The sequence below is a fragment of the Crotalus tigris genome, unplaced genomic scaffold (genome assembly GCF_016545835.1).
Source record: "Crotalus tigris isolate CLP2741 ecotype Arizona unplaced genomic scaffold, ASM1654583v1 scf7180000018975.1359446, whole genome shotgun sequence".
Lineage (NCBI taxonomy): Eukaryota > Metazoa > Chordata > Lepidosauria > Squamata > Viperidae > Crotalus > Crotalus tigris.
The window spans coordinates 495915-514002 of record NW_024097306.1 but is presented as its reverse complement, the minus strand read 5'-3'; the positions used below and the strand labels follow the sequence as shown (position 1 = coordinate 514002).

The following is an 18088-nucleotide window of genomic DNA, read 5'->3' as shown; positions in this document are numbered from 1 at the left end:
CAGAATGCGGAGACTTGGCAACTGTCATGTATTGATGATGGTTGCAGAGTCCCGGGGTCATGTGATCACCCTTTTGTGACGTTCTGACAAGCCAAGTCAAAGGGGAAGCCAGATTACACTTAACAGCTGCATTACCAACTTAACTACAATGATTCACTTAGCAACGGTGACAAAAAAGGTTGCAAAATGGGACAAACTCACTTAGTCGCCCTTAGCAACAGACATTTTAGGCTTGATTGTGAATGTAAATTGAGGACTACCTGTATTTCATGACATGCTTAACAGTTGAGTCTTGAGATCCCTGAGGCAGGATATATGTGTCCTGAAAAATCTCCAGCCTGCACAGATGAACTGTTTATCTCTGGCCTTGTTTGGACTCAACAAATTCCTTCCAATCAACTCAATCTCTTCGTATAAAGGAAGTGACTTATCTGAATATTATTTGGCTCTTCATTCCTGAGTTTACAAGAGACCAGCAAAAATGAATTATTTGGGGAACTCCCAAATAGTCTCTTCTTTTTCGGTCTCTCCCTTTAGTCAGATAGGAGCAGGGGGGGGGGAAACTCCTCCTGAATCTGTCTGAGCAGTGCTGACCACAATCCTGTCACTGGATTTTAAAATTTCTTCTGTTGGAGAAAAAACATGAAAAGACAGGAAGTGAAAAGGCCAGTACAACTTCCTTTGTAGCCGTTGTAAGAACTAAAGAACTAAAAAAAAAAAAAGACTGCTGCACGATAGGTCTAGACATCTTGTGTTGTTTGATGCAGCACGCAAGACAGTGAATCTGTTGACTGGTGAGTGGGTGGCTAGGGGATGTTCATGTACCATGAGCACAACCAGTATAAACATTAGAGTCAAGCTGCTTTTTAAGTTGGTGCTGAATTAGTGTTAGTGAATTATATTTTATTCTTAGCAGCTGTCTGTTTCTGAATTGAATTGTCTGTGAAATGTATTGATTATACTTGTGTATTGCCAAAGCCTCAGAAGATGACTCTTTTGGCTGTATTAAAGGAACTGTGAAAATCTACCATTCAGTAAATGAAATTAATTATGTGTGTTAAAAAAGGTTTCCTGTGCATTTTTCTCTTGCATTCCGTATTACTGTACACAAAAGGAATAAATTAGCTTCAGAAATAAGTCTGCAGTTAACCACCCTTTCGCAATTTTTAAGAATCTAGGACAGTGGTTCTCAACCTTTCTAATGCTGCGACCCCTTAATACAGTTCCCCATGTTGTGGTGACCCCCAACCCCTTATACATCACCAGGTGCCAGGGGCGTGGCCAAAGAAAAGGGGGAAAAAATGGAGGACAGCCTTGTTTGGTGACCCCTGTGAAATGGTCGTTCGACCCCAAATGGGGTCCCGACCCACAGGTTGAGAACCACTGATCTAGGACTACAAGTTCCATTACATTAAATTGTATTAAATTGTATTAAATTACAGAATATCTCTCCAACATGATAAGTGGGGTTTTGTAGGGATGCATTTATTTATTTATTTTATACGAGGCAGATGGGAGGTTCAGAAATACAAAATGAATGAATGACTGAATGATATGAATGAATGAATGAATGAATGAATGAATGAATGAATATTTGTTGTAGAAAGCCCATTTGGTCTAGTGGCTAAGACACCAGGCTAGAAACCAGGAAGCTGTTCTAATCTTGCTTTAGGCATGAAAGCCGGCTGCATGACTTTGGGAGCCTGTACTTATGGGAAAAACATTAGAAAAAAAAAATCATTATACAATTTTTTTTATTCCCATCTTAAACACGTACATACACATACACACACACACACACACACAACACATATATGGATGAATGGATCCAACATAAACAAAACACGATACAATTGGAAATGATCATTAATGCAATAATCATGGCATCTCGAAGAATTCACAAAACCAAATGCATCTATTGGGTTCAATAATATCCTGGCCCTAACCCCTGAAGGAAAAAGAGAGTCTTCACAGCCTTACAGAAAAATTAGGGCCATCTGGATCTGTGAGAAAAGGCTTGTATTTTTTTCATTCTTGTTAAAATGTATGTGCTACACGACTGTAAGTGCTTTATAAATTATTTAAAATATTAAAAATGACAAAGAAAAAGAAGGGTTGTAGTGAAAACAACAGCCACAGGGCACTCCGTGATTAAAACTAGCTACTCTTCTATTAATGAATTAAAGCTGCTGTCTTTGTTGACATCACATATTAGTCACTGAGAATGCAGGTCTGTTCCCTTTGCTCAGTAAAACAGCCTCATATAACAGCTTCATTCTCCAGCAGGATGACTGTAGAGTCCAAATGGAAGGGTTCTATGACGGCCTTCCTGCCTGGCAGACTGGGTAAAAACTTCGGCCACACCCCTTCCTTTGGGCGTGACCCCAGTTTTGACTCAGTCTCGAAGCCTGGTAGAAGTGCGAGAAGCAGCTCTCAGAACAAACTAACTTAACTTAAAAAAAAAAAAAAAAAAAAAAAAAAAGGGAATCCCCTCTTCCTCCAGTTGAACGAAAATTTGTCTGGCAGCGGATAGGACTCGAGAGAGGCAGCCGGGATCGGCGGATTCGTGAGTGGGGCGTCAGGGACTAACGGGAGGCTTGGAGCCGGACCGGATCGCTCGCCCGCCGATAACCGGCCCACCGAGCAGCTGTGGGGCGGGGGTTTCACTACCGGATTGCTCGCCGCTCTCCGGGGCCGCCAAACAGCTGAGCGGTTCGGGCGATAGAACGAGGCGCCGCTCAGCGCCAAACAGCTGAGCCGCGCGGAAAGCGTGATTGGGGCCGATAGAACGAGGCGCCGCTCAGCGCGAAACAGCTGAGCCGCGCGGAAAGCGGCTAAACCGCGGCGCCGCTCGGCATAGACCAGCGGAGCGGCGCGAGAGCCTCAGAGTCAAAGATCCGCCATTGTTTGAACCTCGTGGATTCCCGGGCTAACATTAGGAGGCGTGGTTTCTTCCCCATTCGCCATTTTGAGCGAACGGACCTTCCCGCCGTTTTCCCTTGGGGGCGGGGCCATCCGGACTCCATTCCTTTGCAGACAAAGGGGCAGCCCTTAAGCTAAAATCCGGGATTATCGCAAGAAACTGAGACAGGAGGAAGGAAGAGGGAAAAGGAAGAGAACCCTTTCTGATCGTGGTCTGCTGCCACAGCCACAGACAGGGGGAGAGAGAGGTATAAACTGCACTTTCTCTGGACTAAGTGAGGAGGTGAGGAGGAGTATTTTTCTCTGACTGTTCCTATAGTGACCTTTAGTCACTGCCTTGCAGGATCTTCTGTCCAAAGACTCCTGTCTGTCCGGCCATTGTTTGTATAGGCAGAGGAGGGCTCAGCCCCAAACATCTGCATCTGATCTGCGTATCCTGTCCCCCACTCCAGGCACTACCTACTCGGGGTGTCTGGCACAATGGCAGACAATGTCTCGTATTCAGTCACACAGGTCCCTCAATTGTCCCCCCCACAGCAACAACAAAAACGCAGATCTTCTGAATCTGAGGTGGGGGGGAAGAAGAAAGCTAAAACAAAACACCTTTCTCAGAAGGGACAGTCTAAAACGGCTGAGCGAGAGGCTTTGAGGAGACATTTGGCTTTAGAAAGACAAATTAGCAGGGCACAGAGAACCAATGCCAATGGGACAAATTCGGTTTCCCCTGTCCCAGCGGTGGCACCCAGCACAGACCCTACTGCCGAGGAAGTGCTTAAGACTTGGTCTCCTCCTGGGGAAACTGAACAGTTAGACTCCTCCAACCCCTCCTCACCAGCTTCTTCACCCGACCGCACCCCAGCGCCTCACTCTAACGACAAAGCGCAGGAGGGCATTTGGTCGGCACAATTCCATGCATTCATGCAGGATGCATTCTCCCAGTTCATGGCTTCTAAGGGACAAGTGGCCTTTCACACACCCCGTAAGGGTCGGGCTAGGCCACCCCCTACCAGCACCTCTGAAACTTCCTCTCAACTGGGAGAGGGTGACTCAGTGGACCTCGACATGTCAGACATGCCCCTCTCGGAGGACGAGGAGACGGCACCTGAGCAGGCAACGAGCTCTGGACTCTTTAACCCAGCGCTCCTAAAATCACTCCTGGTAAAGGCTGTTTCCACAGTCAACCTAACATCAGTACAGGATGAGAAGCCCTCAACAAGCAAGGAGGCCAATCCTCTGTTTGCCAAAAAGGTTCCACAAGATAAGTACATCCCATGTGCGGAGGTCTTCATGACCACGCTGGAGGAACAATGGTCCTCACTTGCAAGCCCACCGGCACCAAACAGCGCGGAAAGAAAGCTTTTCAACCTATCTCCCTCCTTCTCTAACATGTTAGAGGTTCCCACTGTCGATAACCCATTAATCTCATTATTTTCTACCTCCGCGATTCCAGGAGACATGGCGGAGGTCTTGAGGCCTGAGGAGAAGAAATTTGAACACTCACTCCGGCGTTCCCATATGGCTGCAGCCTGGGCGGCCAGAGCAGCCACTTCCTCATCTTTCTTCGCGAGGGCCAGCATCATGTGGCTGAGGGAACTGCAAGGCACGGTGCCTCCAGACCAGGTCAGAATACACCAAACATTGGCCAAGCTCCTCGCGGCCTCGCAATTTGTCTCAGACGCTTCACTGTACGCAACAAAGTATGCGGCTAGATCCATTGCGGCCACAGTGGCCTCACGTAGGCTACTATGGCTCAAAAATTGGAAGACAGACCTGAGGTCCAAATGGCGTCTTTCGACGTCCAAATACAGTGGAGTAGACCTATTTGGTTCCATTCTGGACCCACATGTCAGCGAAGGCAGAGACAAGAAAAAAATCCTAGTACACCCATCAAAGAAGTTAGACAGGAGAGGCAGTCAGGACTTCCGGAGACAGGGTTCCCGCCCAGGAAGCCCCTGGGAATGGAGGCAGCCCTTTCGATCAGGGCAATCCTGGGACTGGCCCAGAGGCTCACGATCCTTCTACCCCAGACAGGATCGAACCCAGGATCGCCAGAGCCCGGGAGCCAGGGGCCAGTTCCAGTCCAGACGCCCATATAGGGGAGCGGGAGGCAGATCCTTTAAACGCACCAAGTGACGCCAACCAGGATACTCCCATTGGGGGTCGGTTAGGAAATTTCATCAGGGTCTGGGAGCAGACCACGACCGACTCCTGGGTCCTGGAAACGATCAGACATGGCCTGACCTTAGACTTCTGCTCTCCCCCACCAAACCGGTTCATCAGATGTCCCATCTCCAGAAGAGCACACAAGACGAGGCTGATAACTTCGGCTATAGTCCACCTCCTGTCAATTCAGGCCATAGAGAAGGTACCAAAGGAGGAGGAGGGAAGAGGATTTTACTCTACCCTCTTCGTCATCCCAAAGACATCAGGAGGGTGGAGAGCAATCTTGGACCTGAAGGGCCTGAACTATTTCATAAAGTACAGGAGGTTCAAGATGCACTCCTTAAAGTCCATACTAGCCAGCGTCAGGGAAGACGATCTACTATCCTCAATAGATCTCACAGAGGCGTAGCTACACATCCCCATCCACCCCAGCTACCGGAAATTCCTCAGATTTACCTACGCGGGGCGACATTACCAATACAGGGCATTACCCTTCGGACTGTCGTCAGCACCAAGGGTATTCACAAAGATCTTAGCTGTACTAGCGGCCCATCTCAGGTTGATTCCGGTTCGCGTCCAGTTTTATCTGGACGACATCTTGATTCAGTCCAGATCTCGGGAACAAGCAAGGACAGATCTCAAGACCACAATCCGAACCCTACAGGGGCACGGATTTTCGGTCAATCTAAACAAGAGCCACCTCATTCCCTCCAGGAGACTGCAACACCTGGGCGCGGTGATAGACACGTCACAGTGCAGGGTATTCCTTTCCCAGGAGCGACTGATCAGCATATCCAAGCTAATCCACCAAATTCAAAAGATCAGGAGAGTGCCCTTGCTACAACTCTCGAAGCTCCTGGGAAAGATGATATCTTGCATGGGCATCATCCCAGGGGCAAGGCTCCACTCGAGGGAGTTGCAGTGGTTCCTCCTACCCTACCAGAGGAGGAACCTCAGCACCTCCAACAGGAGTGTGCTGGTACCAGCACAGGTGATGAAATCACTAAAATGGTGGCTATCCCCCATGACACTCAAGGGGAGCATATTCAGGGAACCGAACAGGGTCACGCTCACGACAGATGCGAGCCTGTTCGGATGGGGAGCCCATCTGGGGACCCAGATAGCACAGGGCCAGTGGGGTCAAAAGGACCTGTCACACAGCATCAACTGGCTAGAGCTCCGGGCCATACACCTGGCCCTCCGTCATTTCTCACACCTAGTAACGAGGAGACACGTCCTCGTGCTTACAGACATGTAGCAGCCAAGGCACATGTAAACAAGGAGGGAGGAACGAGATCAGTGGAACTAATGAAAGAAGCATTGGTTCTGGCTCGGTGGGCAGAAGCCAATGTGAGTTCCATCAGAGCGGAACACATCTCAGGGGAAACAAACACCCAGGCGGACTCCCTGAGCAGAGCCAAGGTGGACCAGTCGGAATGGCGTCTGGACCCGGCTCTCTTCGAGGAGATCTCCCGGAGGTTCGGACAACCGCACCTAGATCTATTTGCCAACCACAAGAATACACAACTCCCCAGGTTCTTCTCCAGATTCCCGTCCCCGGGATCGGAGGGAACGGATGCTCTCAGGTGCCGGTGGCCGGCGCAACTCCTGTACGCCTTCCCACCGCTGCCACTAATACCGGCAACCATACGCAAGATGATCCTGGAGGGCGCAGAAATGGTCTGCATTGCCCCTCACTGGCCACGGCGCCCGTGGTTTGCCGACCTCGTGGACCTTTCGATATCACCTCCGTGGAGGATTCCCCCGGACAGGGTAAAACTCAGTCAGGGCAAGCTTGTACACCCAGATCCCCAGTGGCTACAACTAGCCGCTTGGCATTTGAGCGGCAAAGCTTAACTAAACAATCTTATTCTGCAGGGGTGATATCGATCATACAGGCATCACGAAGGGCGTCCACCAATAGGATTTACGACGCTACATGGAAGGGATTCTGCAGGTGGTGCGCTTCGCTTCACCTAGACCCGACCGCAGTATCTATCCCCAATATCCTAGACTACCTATTGGAGGGTCTTAATAGGGGCCTGTCAGTCAATACCATCCGCAGACAGATTTCGGCCCTCTCAACCGTACTCTCCTGCGACAACTTAACTTCCCTAGCACAACATCCAGCGATTAATGCCTTCTTAAAAGGGGCGTCTAACACAAAGCCCCCAGTCATACACAGGTACCCGTCCTGGAACCTGCCTAGGGTCCTTCTAGCCTTGACATCTGCACCCTTCGAACCTCTTGAAACATGCTCACTCCATCACCTATCACTGAAGGTAGCTTTCCTTGTGGCAATTACTTCGGCAAGGAGAATTTCAGAACTAGCAGCTCTGTCAGTAAGGAAGGATCTGTGTACCTTTTTCAAAGACAGGGTCGTTCTTAGACCAGACCCGACCTTCATCCCGAAGGTAAATAGCACCTTTCACAGATCTCAGGAACTTACGCTTCCTGATTTCTGTCCAAGACCCAAACATAAGCTAGAACACAGATGGCACAAGCTAGACGTACGGAGAGCACTGTGTTTCTACGTGAAACGCACCTCGGCTTTCCGAAAGACTGAAGCATTATTTGTGTCCTTTCAACCATCAACTATGGGAAAGAAGGTATCTTCTTCCACCATAGGCAGGTGGATCAGAGCCTGCATAGCGCAGGCCTACGTCTCACAGGATTTGCCAGCACCCACTCAGGTGACTGCCCACTCAACTCGGAGCGCAGCCACATCTGCGGCGTGGCTAACGCAAGCTCCGGTGGAAGAGATTTGCAGGGCCGCAACCTGGTCCTCACCTTCGGTTTTCATTCGACACTACCGTTTAGACTCCCTAGCAGCAGCAGACGCGGCTTTTGGCAGAAGAGTTCTTCAACAGGTCGTATCTGCTCAGAGTTCGGTAGCCTAGACATTCCCTCCCAGGGGGACATGAGGGCTTTGGTATGTCCCATCCATTTGGACTCTACAGTCATCCTGCTGGAGAAGGGGCGTTGTCTTACCTGAACGCCTTTTCTCAGCAGGATGATGTAGAGTCCAAGCCCACCCAGAGGATAGGTCTAGGCAGGGATATAATAAAGATATAATAAAGAGCTGCAAGGTTAATTCCAACAAAGTTTCTCGCCTAAGTCAAAACTGGGGTCACGCCCAAAGGAAGGGGTGTGGCCGAAGTTTTTACCCAGTCTGCCAGGCAGGAAGGCCGTCATAGAACCCTTCCATTTGGACTCTACATCATCCTGCTGAGAAAAGGCGTTCAGGTAAGACAACGCCCCTTCCGTGGATCAATTCTAACCTATAGTCTGCCCCTGAGGCATGATCCGAGTTTAGGGCTTTATAAGCATCACAACCCAAGTTCTTGTGTATCTGCATGCTACAGCACAATGCATGTATGAAAGGGCAAAGTTTACATCACAATACAGATAATTCTCAGTTCATGACCATAATTGGGACTGGAACTCTGCTGCTAAACAATGCAGTCGTAAGTGAAAAATCATGTAACCGCATTGACTTGTGATGATAGTTCTGACAGTTCCAGTTGCAATTGTTAAGTGAATCACGCCTGGTTGTTGATGTCACATGACCACAACTTGTGATTTCCTTCTGGCTTCCCCATTGATTTTGCTTGTTGGGAGCTAGCAATGACAGTCACAAATCATGGTTGTAGGATCCTGCAACCATCATAATTATGCGTCAGTTGCCAAGCACCTGAATAACAATCTTATTAACATGGAGTCATTGCAATGGCCACAATTTCGAAGACTGTCCTAAATCTTCATGTTCAGCATTGTTGTAACTTCGAATGGTTGCTGAGCAAGTGGTCACTAAGTAAGGACTAACTGAACTGGCCCCTATGGATGTTCATGCTTTGTAAACGAAGAACTGTCACATATCTATAAGATTAAAAATACACCCTTTTGCGTGCATGACATTTTCTCAGTTGTCTGTCCATTAGATTATTGGAGGTGGGAGCTTCTAAGATACAATAAAAGTTAAAGGTTTCCCTGTCCAGTTGTGTTCGATTCTAGGATGCAGTGCTCATCTCTGTTTTTTGGCCGAGGGAGCCAGCATTGTTTGAAGATATTTTCCGTGGTCATGAGGCCAGCATGGCTATACGCCAAAGACTAGGTAGGCAGGCGTTGGGGCAAGGAACGGGAGCTCACTCCGTTGCACGGTGTTCTGGTTTTGAATGACTGAGCACTTTCCAGCTGACAATAGAAAGAATTAAAAGGCACGTTCCTTTACATCTATGGAAATCCAATTGCACAACTCCATTGTCAAAGCTAGAGTGGACTAATCATGTGCAAGAATTAGGGAACCTTTGCTGAGTGCTGGGAGATGGTAGATATATGATTCAAATGCTGAATAGGAGTAGCAAATTATGTTCCCCTTTCCTGAGCAAACGGGGTGTGGGGGAGCTGATTCATAAATTTTTGTGATGATACTCAGTGCATACCCCTAGGCAGGAGTAAATCTAATAAAAATAATGCCAGTTTTGCTATGTGAGAGGGTTGAGGAGGTATGGGACCCGTGGGAAATCTTGTGAAAATGAAATTGGCTCCAAGATGTTAGTAGTAACAGAAGCAGCTTCCTATAGCTCTGAGTCGCTGAGTGAGAGATGCTGCAGTGCAACCTTCCTCAAACTGCAGATGTGTTGGACTGCTGCTCTCATCATCCTCAGCCAGTGCACCTTTGTTGATCAGGGAAGGGTCTTATCAGAATTGCTCTCCAGCTACTCCCCAGAATAATTGGTTGAAGTAAGCTGGTGTAATAAAATGCAGATTTAGTTTCTTTCCAAAGCTATGAGTGAAAAGGGTTGCACATCTGCGGGCAGATGGCTGAAGATGCATGTTTTTGTTGATTTGCTAGCAAGCAAAACTATCTTCTTCCAGAAGCTCAGACAACATATTTCTCACAAAAACAATCCTAGAGGTATGTTGAGCAGGCAAAGGCAACCGCTTCTAAGCCCTCCACTGAGTTTCTGTGATTGAGGGTGGTTTGAATCCGGATCTCTATCCCCACATTATACTCCAGCACTTTAACTACTGTAACACTCTGGCTGTAGAAGTTATGGTGTGTTAGGATTGTGGTTTCCAACCTTCAGTTGCATGGGCTTTGTTAAAAAAGATGGTGTTGCTGCTTTCAAGTTGCTTCAAGGCCTGGAAGATGCCTGATGTAAATCAAGGAATGGCATCCATCAAAGGAGGATGAATCCTTAGGACAGATGGGGGTGGTGATGTGATCTAAAACAGGGCTCAGAATGTAATCTGCCCATCGGTTGAGTTGTCCCTGTATGGCCAGTGTATCTCAGTAAGCAAAATTTTAAACAGTGAAAGCCCTTCCTTCTGAACTGAACCCAACATCCAGTCTTGCTTTTCTTCAGATGTCTTTCTTCTCTGCCTCTTTTTTCTTAGACAAATGCAGTCCGTTTTCTACAGAGAGGGAGGGAAGTAATTCTCTACTCATGGAGAAAGCTTTCTTTTACCAATCACGTTTTTATCAAAAATAGGGGTATTTTCATGAATTAGAATCCTGTCTCAACCCTGAGCTAGGGAGAGAGATGGTGGTTGGGCTGGCTGGACTCAAAGTTAGATCAGATGACCTCAGAGTTCTCATCCCAGTTCAGGAGGGGAACTCATCAAGGCACACTCCAGATATCTGGATTTAAAAAATTAAATATCCCGTATTTCTGGTAGTACCAGGTTAGTGAAGGTGGTTGTAACAGCAGTCCTTTAGATGCCCCTGGAAACTTTTGAACCTGGGCAAACCATAGATGTTCTTCAACAGGTCAGTCTCCAGTCCTCTTAGTTAACTAGGTAAACCCTCAACCCTTATTTGCCTTGGGCTCGTGTATATTTATCCTGGGGAAGGAGGTCTGCAGGAGGGTTGTGTAGGGTTTCAGATTTGATTGTAGAAAGACACTTCAAAGTCTCCACAGATACCCAGATAGTATCTTTCAGCACCCACTTAAATTATACATGTTTTCACAGGATTACACTACTGTCTGGGTCCCCAATCAAGACTCAACATTAAATCACTTACTTCCAGACTTTCCATGGCTTAATTGATCACCTGCTGTATGTTAGGACTTGACAGAGGTCTCACATACTGTTTTGGCCACACGGATCCAGAAACTGACTGTACAGGAAGACTATAGAATAAAGAAGTTTTGAAATAGGCCACATAGCAGAAGTCTGCACATTTTCTGGTCCTCAGTTTCCTTTTTCACCTCTACAGTTGGAGAGGTGGAACCTGGAAAAGGATGCAGCTGTGTCAGGGAGTTACAGAGAAAGTGTTGCATAAGCATCATGTGTGTTCAGAAGTGTTTTGTTGCCTTTGAATTTAAAGCATCGTGCCTATAAGCCTAAGAGAATTGATTATAGGAATCTGGGGCAAAAATCTGATTGGCAGAAGATCTGACTACAAAAAACGGGGAAAAAAAGATGGTTGGGTGGATCCCTGTGTTGACCTACATTTAACAACTGGGGTTTGTGTTTATGTGTTCATTCCTCTGCTTTTTGACATCTGATCTATATTAATGTCACCTCTCCCTGACTTCTATGGGCCTCAGGAAGCAGTTGGAATTGGGCGTTGGGCAGTGGGTCACCCCTGTCATTAAACAAATGCTGCAGTTGTTAAGTGAATCCATTGTCTGCAATGGACATTTTTGCCAGAAAACAGAAGTAAATATTGTTTTTTTATCAAAATCATCCTAAATTATGGCCTGTGACTGCAGGGCACTACAAACAATCATAAATGTGAGTCAATTGCTGAGTGCCCAAAATGCTATTGTGTGACGTTGGAAATGGCTATCAGAAGTTTGAATTTGGTTCTTAAGTAGCCCCGGGGAGATCCATCGTAAGTTCAACTGGTCACTTAGCATAAATCGAGGACTGTCTTTAGGTTATTACACGTAAGAGAGAAGTTATTCTCATCATTTTCAAAAATTAACTGTGTGCATCTCCCTCTAGTGGACATGGTGGAACTGGACACAGACATGACTAACTTCAATCCTATTTCAGAAGTTTTGTGTTAAGTGTTGTGTTAAGAACTTAATTCTGCACACAATTGATTGTTTTGCAATTGTGTCCTCCTAGGATTGCTAGATTGTTTCCAAGAGTCCTTGTTGTTCAGGATGCAAAGTTGCAATCTGAATCCCTCTGTTGACGTTTAAAGGTATCTGCTCTTTCTTCAATGTTTTATTTCCTTTCATTAAAGCAAATGAAGAAACATCCTTGTCGTCAGTGTGACAAATCATTCAGTTCATCGCACAGTCTTTGCCGTCACAATCGTATCAAGCACAAAGGCATCAGGAAAGTTTACACCTGCTCGTAAGTTCTGCTTTTGAAAGTTTTTGTTTATGTAAGCTGACAAATATTCAGCAGTACCACATAGTACCAAGTCAGGCAACTGTCAAAAGATTTCCCATAGATCTTCAGATTTGCAAAATCTTTGAATAATCATTGTAGGTGTCATTCGTATGATGCTACCCCCCCCCCAGTGGGTCCATCAGATCTTTTATCTTGTAGGCTTACCTCAAAGTCATGGAGAAGGTGAATGTTCATTTTTCATGCATCTTGGTTAGGTATTGATTTCATCTTTGGGTATAATTTGGATTCCACAACACACATTTAATGCTATCTGTTCATAGCCTGCTCTACGTTTTCTTCAGGCACTGCCCAGATTCCAGAAGAACTTTTACTAAGCGATTAATGCTAGAAAAACATATTCAGCTGATGCATGGCATTAAAGAACCTGATGTGAAAGAAATGGCAGAATCCACTAACATGGGAGAAAGTGAAATCAAGGAAGACACGAAGGTGAGCTATCATGTTTCTCATGATGCATCGTTGTGGGTTATAGTTCTGTGGAAGCATATTTTTTTTCTCCTTTATAGCAGCATTCACAGGAAGTCAAAAATCGAAACATTGGTCATAGCAGTGTATCCCTTTTGTATATGGATCATAAAGATAAACTCTAAGGGAGGAAGCTTTTATAGAAGGTAAAGAATAACCAAAAGCTCTAGAAAAGCCATCCTCTCAATTTGTATCTCAGGTCTCATTTGTTGCTTCATTATCTATGATTTGACCTTGTAACTGAGTCCATGGATTAAAAAGGTCCATGGTTCTCCTCCAAGCACAATATACCAAGCACTGAACTGGCCTTTGGGACTTTATGGCTTTTTCAGATTAATCAGAAGGCTACAGAACATGTTGAAATCATATAGTCTGCAGGTAGAAAGGGTTTCCTGTTCAGTACACATTAGATATAGTAAATATCTGCATGATGGTAAATATCTGCATGATGAAACATTTGCCATCTTTTGTGCCTGTTTCCATTTTTCTGGAAACAGGCCAGAGGCAAGCTGTGCTTCGAGAACTAGCTTTGCTAGAAACAGATGTCTCTCAAGTCTACTCCCCAGATATATATGGCATCTCAGGTTTAAAAAGGTTGTTGTGTAGGTCCATCAAAGTCCGTGTAGTTTCCATCTCTCTATAACCTGAAACCTATGCCCTGATCTCAAAGCTTTTGGTACAGGCCAAAGAATTCTTTCAAAACGTTGCCACTGAATTTTCATCTTCAGAAACAGCAAAAAGATTTACAGTAAGTCCATGGGAAGTCATCATATGAGCTGTATCTAATTAAAATTAAATCAAATACAGTTTTATCCCTGGCCCCTTCCATTTGTTTTTGTCCTGACATAGCAGACTCATGGACTGAGGGAAATGTTGCACATCCCTTTTTTAGAAATGTGTGATTGGGGCACATCCTGCTGCTTGTCTGGTACCATTTGTTTATTACCCTTGTAAAGGACACAATCCTACTTTGTAAAGATAGAAAAAGACATTATTGTGTCTAATGAAATGCCTGTCCTCTTAATCCACTATGACTTCCTTCTTAAAGTCACCCTATGGTGGTCACCATCTTCATAATATATGAAAGTTCATTCTATACATTATACTGCAGATTGGACTTCTGTCTCAAGCTCAGACTTCATTTTGCTGACAACAACTCTGTATGAAAGTGACTAGCCATGTTGTACTTTGTCTCTTTAATGGACTTGTTTAATGTTGTTCTCAACTTCTTCAGGTTCCCAGTCCCAAGCGTAAATTAGAGGAGCCCGTGTTGGAATTTAGGCCTCCTCGAGGGGCCATCACCCAGCCGCTGAAGAAGTTGAAAATCAATGTTTTTAAAGTTCACAAATGCGCCGTCTGTGGCTTCACAACCGAGAACCTGCTTCAGTTCCACGAACATATTCCCCAGCACAAATCTGACGGCTCTTCCTATCAGTGCAGGGAATGCGGTCTTTGTTATACGTCCCATGTCTCTTTGTCTAGGCATCTCTTCATTGTCCATAAGCTGAAGGAACCTCAGCCTGTTTCGAAACAGAATGGCTCTGGAGAAGACAATCAGCAGGAGAACAAGCCCAGCCGTGAGGAGGAATCCATGAATCGATCCGCCTCTGACAGGAAATGCAAAGTGTGCGCAAAGACCTTTGAAACAGAAGCTGCCTTAAACACCCATATGAGGACACACGGGATGGCTTTTATTAAATCCAAACGAATGAGTTCAGCTGAAAAATGACCTGCTCCTTTCTTTCATCCCATAAGCATCTTCCAAAAGCAAAAAAAAAAAAAAAAGAGGGGAAAAAAAAGAAATCAACCTTTCTACTTCAGAATGGAGTTGACTTTTTCTTTGGGGGATACAAAAGATTTACCATACCGTAAATTTTAACAATTCTCTCCTAGGCTGTTGCAATAGATTCCGCTCTATTCTATATTTCAATTTATCTTCCTCACCTCATAATCGCTATAGAGATTTATAAGCAGTCATTCGTCATTCACTCCCTGAAAGACAGCATTAAAAAAAGCAGTATTTGAGTCTAAAAGAATCTGTATATATTTAAACAAAAAAATTTCATAGTCTTTGTTACATGTTTGTATTTGTATTTAGTGGGATTTTTTTTTCTGTTTTGTTTGTCTTTCTTGCTTATGTCTTTTCTAACAAATGGATTGTTTCAAAGCAGAATTCTTAAAAGTTGGAGCAATACTTTAGATTTATTAAGCTGCTTCAGAAGTGATCCTTTTCTGAGATTGCCTGAGCAGTTTTGGAAAAATTCCCATGTGTTCCGTTCTCGTACTCCCTTGGGAAGAAGAATCCCAATGAAATACTTCCTTCCCCACCAGCATTACCCCTTTAGAAAACTAGGTCATGTTAACCTAGGAAAAGACAGCCATGGGGTACACATCCTTGGATTCCATTTAACCAGAAATGTTTGCTATTGCCAACATTGTGCTGAAAATCAGCTCACACATTTCTGAATGAAAAGTCAGGAGCATTGTGCGTCTGAGCAATATTGGAAGAGAAGGGTTTTTAAAAAGCAAATAGGGTTTTTTGTTGTTGTTGTTGCAAGTCAAGGAGCAGTTGTAGTTGGACCCACAAATGAATAGCCCAATTCTTATAACTAGGAGGATTAAGGATCCTTTAATATGATCTCTTGCTCAAATATTTCAGGTGTTTTTGGAAAACCTACTCAATTTAAGGATTTCTCTGTAGAGAAAATTCTGAATACAGTATTCAGTCCGTGAGCATTAATCTTCTTTGCAAGAGCTCCATTGGAATGAAAAGGAGTTGAATCAAAGCAGTGCGGGGGGGGGGTTCCCCCAGTGGTGCTGGCAGAGAAGAAAAGTCTTGGAGGACTTTGCTATGTGTTCTTTTAATCATTGTCTGTCTCCATAGTCCTCTGTTGAGCTTTCAGAGGCCTCATTGAATGTTGCAGGACCTTTTAAAGGCCACTTGAAGATGCTTTTCAGTATTTTAAGTTTGTCTTTGTCTGTTACAGTATATAAGATGCAGAATAAGCTTAGTTATTTTAAATGTGTGGTACCTACAGTCAGTCAAGATACAGTTAAGGGGTAAAAGAAAGTCATGTGTCAAGTCAGTCTTCTTGAACTGCAGTTTTTATAGGATGTCAAGCATTCTTTTGTTTGTAGATACGAATTAAATCATAGAGATTTAAACACAAGGAAACAACAGCCAATCTCTGGCCATCAACACACCAATCAACCAATAGGAATTCGCCACATAAACATGATGGATGGAATAGCCCAAAGCAATAATTCTGGTAGAGAGAAGTTCTCTGAGGTAGGGCTCCAGCACTAGTCTGAAAGCTTGGAAGACTAATATCTCTGGTCCCAGTGATTGACCCAGACTGGGTCTTGTGTAGAGATTTGAATTGGGGATCATCTGCATGCAATACTACTGATTTATGGGCTGTCTCATAAAGATTTAATTTAATTGCATATTCAAATATGCACTCATAACTGGGCACCGTAATGATGGAAAATCTCTCCTGTAAGGGTGCTAGCTGACATTGGCCCTCAGTGGCCGTCAGACCTTCTGAAGGATGAGTCCTATTGACCATAGATGGGAAACAGGAATTTAATGATTAGTGTTTATATATATATAGTGTTTACATATATATATACACATACATACATACATACATACATACATACATACATACATATATACCACAAATACTCATCACAGCTGCAAGATCATACATTACTTAATGTCCTGTAGGTTTCTTTCTCTCATAAGAAGTAATGAATGTTAAGATCATAGGATTTGGAGGACCATGAGCCTGAGCATGATTTTCAGATTTCCTAGAATTCAGCTTATAAAATCATAGTCATGACAGCTGTTCTTCTTGGCAAATTTATCCTGTAAGGCAGGGGTCCCCAACCCCTAGACCACAGACCTTCGGAACCAGGCTGTGCAAGCGGCAGGTGTGTGTGCCTGCTGTTTGTGCAAATGGAGGTTCGCACGTGAGCACACTCACCTGCCGCTTTTGTGGAATCATCCTCTCTTCCCCCCGCCCGTCATTGCTGCCAGTCCACAAAGCCGGAAAGGTTTGGGACTACTGCTGTAAGGGACTTGTAAGATCAGCCATGAACTCATGTTTGTGCTTCTAGTGCAGGGGTCCTCAAACTTGGCCACGTTAAGACTTGTGGACTTCAACTCCCAGAATTCCCCAGCCAGCATAGCTGGCTAGGAGTTCTAGGAGTTGAAGTCCACAAGTCTTAACGTGGCCAAGTTTGAGGACCCCTGTTCTAGTGCTTTGTTTTAATATGGTCAGAGGTCAAGGGATATCTTTAGAGCAGGGGCTCCTAAATGTTTTGCCCTCACACCTCCTCTAGTATAATCCGAGTGTGCACATCTCTCAAAATTAAACAAACAATGAAAACAATACAATGAAATTTTGGGGAAATTGGATCTACTGTAGTAACGTACAAGTAAAAGGTTCTTCACATCTCCCCTGGACTCTGTCTGCATCTCCCCAAAAGAGGCACACCTCAAAGATTAGGAAAGCCCTATTTTAAAGTATTGTCTTGGGGGTTAGAGGTCTGTGTGTGGGGGAGGACATATCAGCAATGATGTCTTACAAAATACTTGGCTAGACCAGCAGCCCCCAACCTTTTAGGCACCAGGGACCGGTTCTGGTGGACGGGAAAGGGTGTGGTTTCGTACGCTGCCTGCATCCCACGGATGGGGCTTCACTTCTTTGTGCGGACCGGTTTCTGGCATGCTGTGGACTAGTGACAGTCCATGGACCCGGGGTTGGGGACCCCTGGGCTAGACTATTTCCTAGTGTTTCCGAACCCTTCAATTTTGTGAACCTTTTGTGTACTTTGAGGTTTTTTTGTGTGTGTGTCTTATTGTTTTTGATTTGAATTGGGCCTTTTGCTGCCTTATGAATGTGTATAGATAATTCGAAGCTGTTCAGAGTATTTGAACCTCACATACCCTCCTGCCTTGCTTCTGATCCCTTGGAGGCATTTGGGTTATTGCCACCATGCTTTGAATTTGGAGTAATTCTGGGTAGTTGTTTCCATAGAGGTTAACTTTCTGGATAAAGCTAGCCCTGGCTGAAAATGTCTTCCAGTTTCCTGAAAGTGTTAATCCCCCACGGCAGTATTTCTGCTTTATTCTTAGGCTGATTTGTCATTTCAT

The 18088-nt window shown here is 45.0% G+C and overlaps 1 protein-coding gene across 16 annotated transcripts in view; it reads left to right on the top strand.

Moving 5' to 3' along the window:
• Window positions 1-14736, top strand: part of ZNF532 (zinc finger protein 532) — a 66405-nt gene extending 51669 nt beyond the window's left edge. For 15 of the 16 annotated variants that reach the window (XM_039358083.1, XM_039358069.1, XM_039358071.1 and 12 more), the window contains 3 exons: window positions 12290-12402; window positions 12744-12891; window positions 14162-14736. In XM_039358083.1, the coding sequence (XP_039214017.1) occupies window positions 12290-12402; window positions 12744-12891; window positions 14162-14656 (756 nt within the window). In that variant the 3' untranslated portion in view covers window positions 14657-14736. The remainder of the gene's footprint in view (window positions 1-12289; window positions 12403-12743; window positions 12892-14161) is intronic. The other variant, XM_039358084.1, reaches the window with a different exon arrangement.
• The last annotated feature ends 3352 nt before the right edge of the window (window positions 14737-18088 follow it).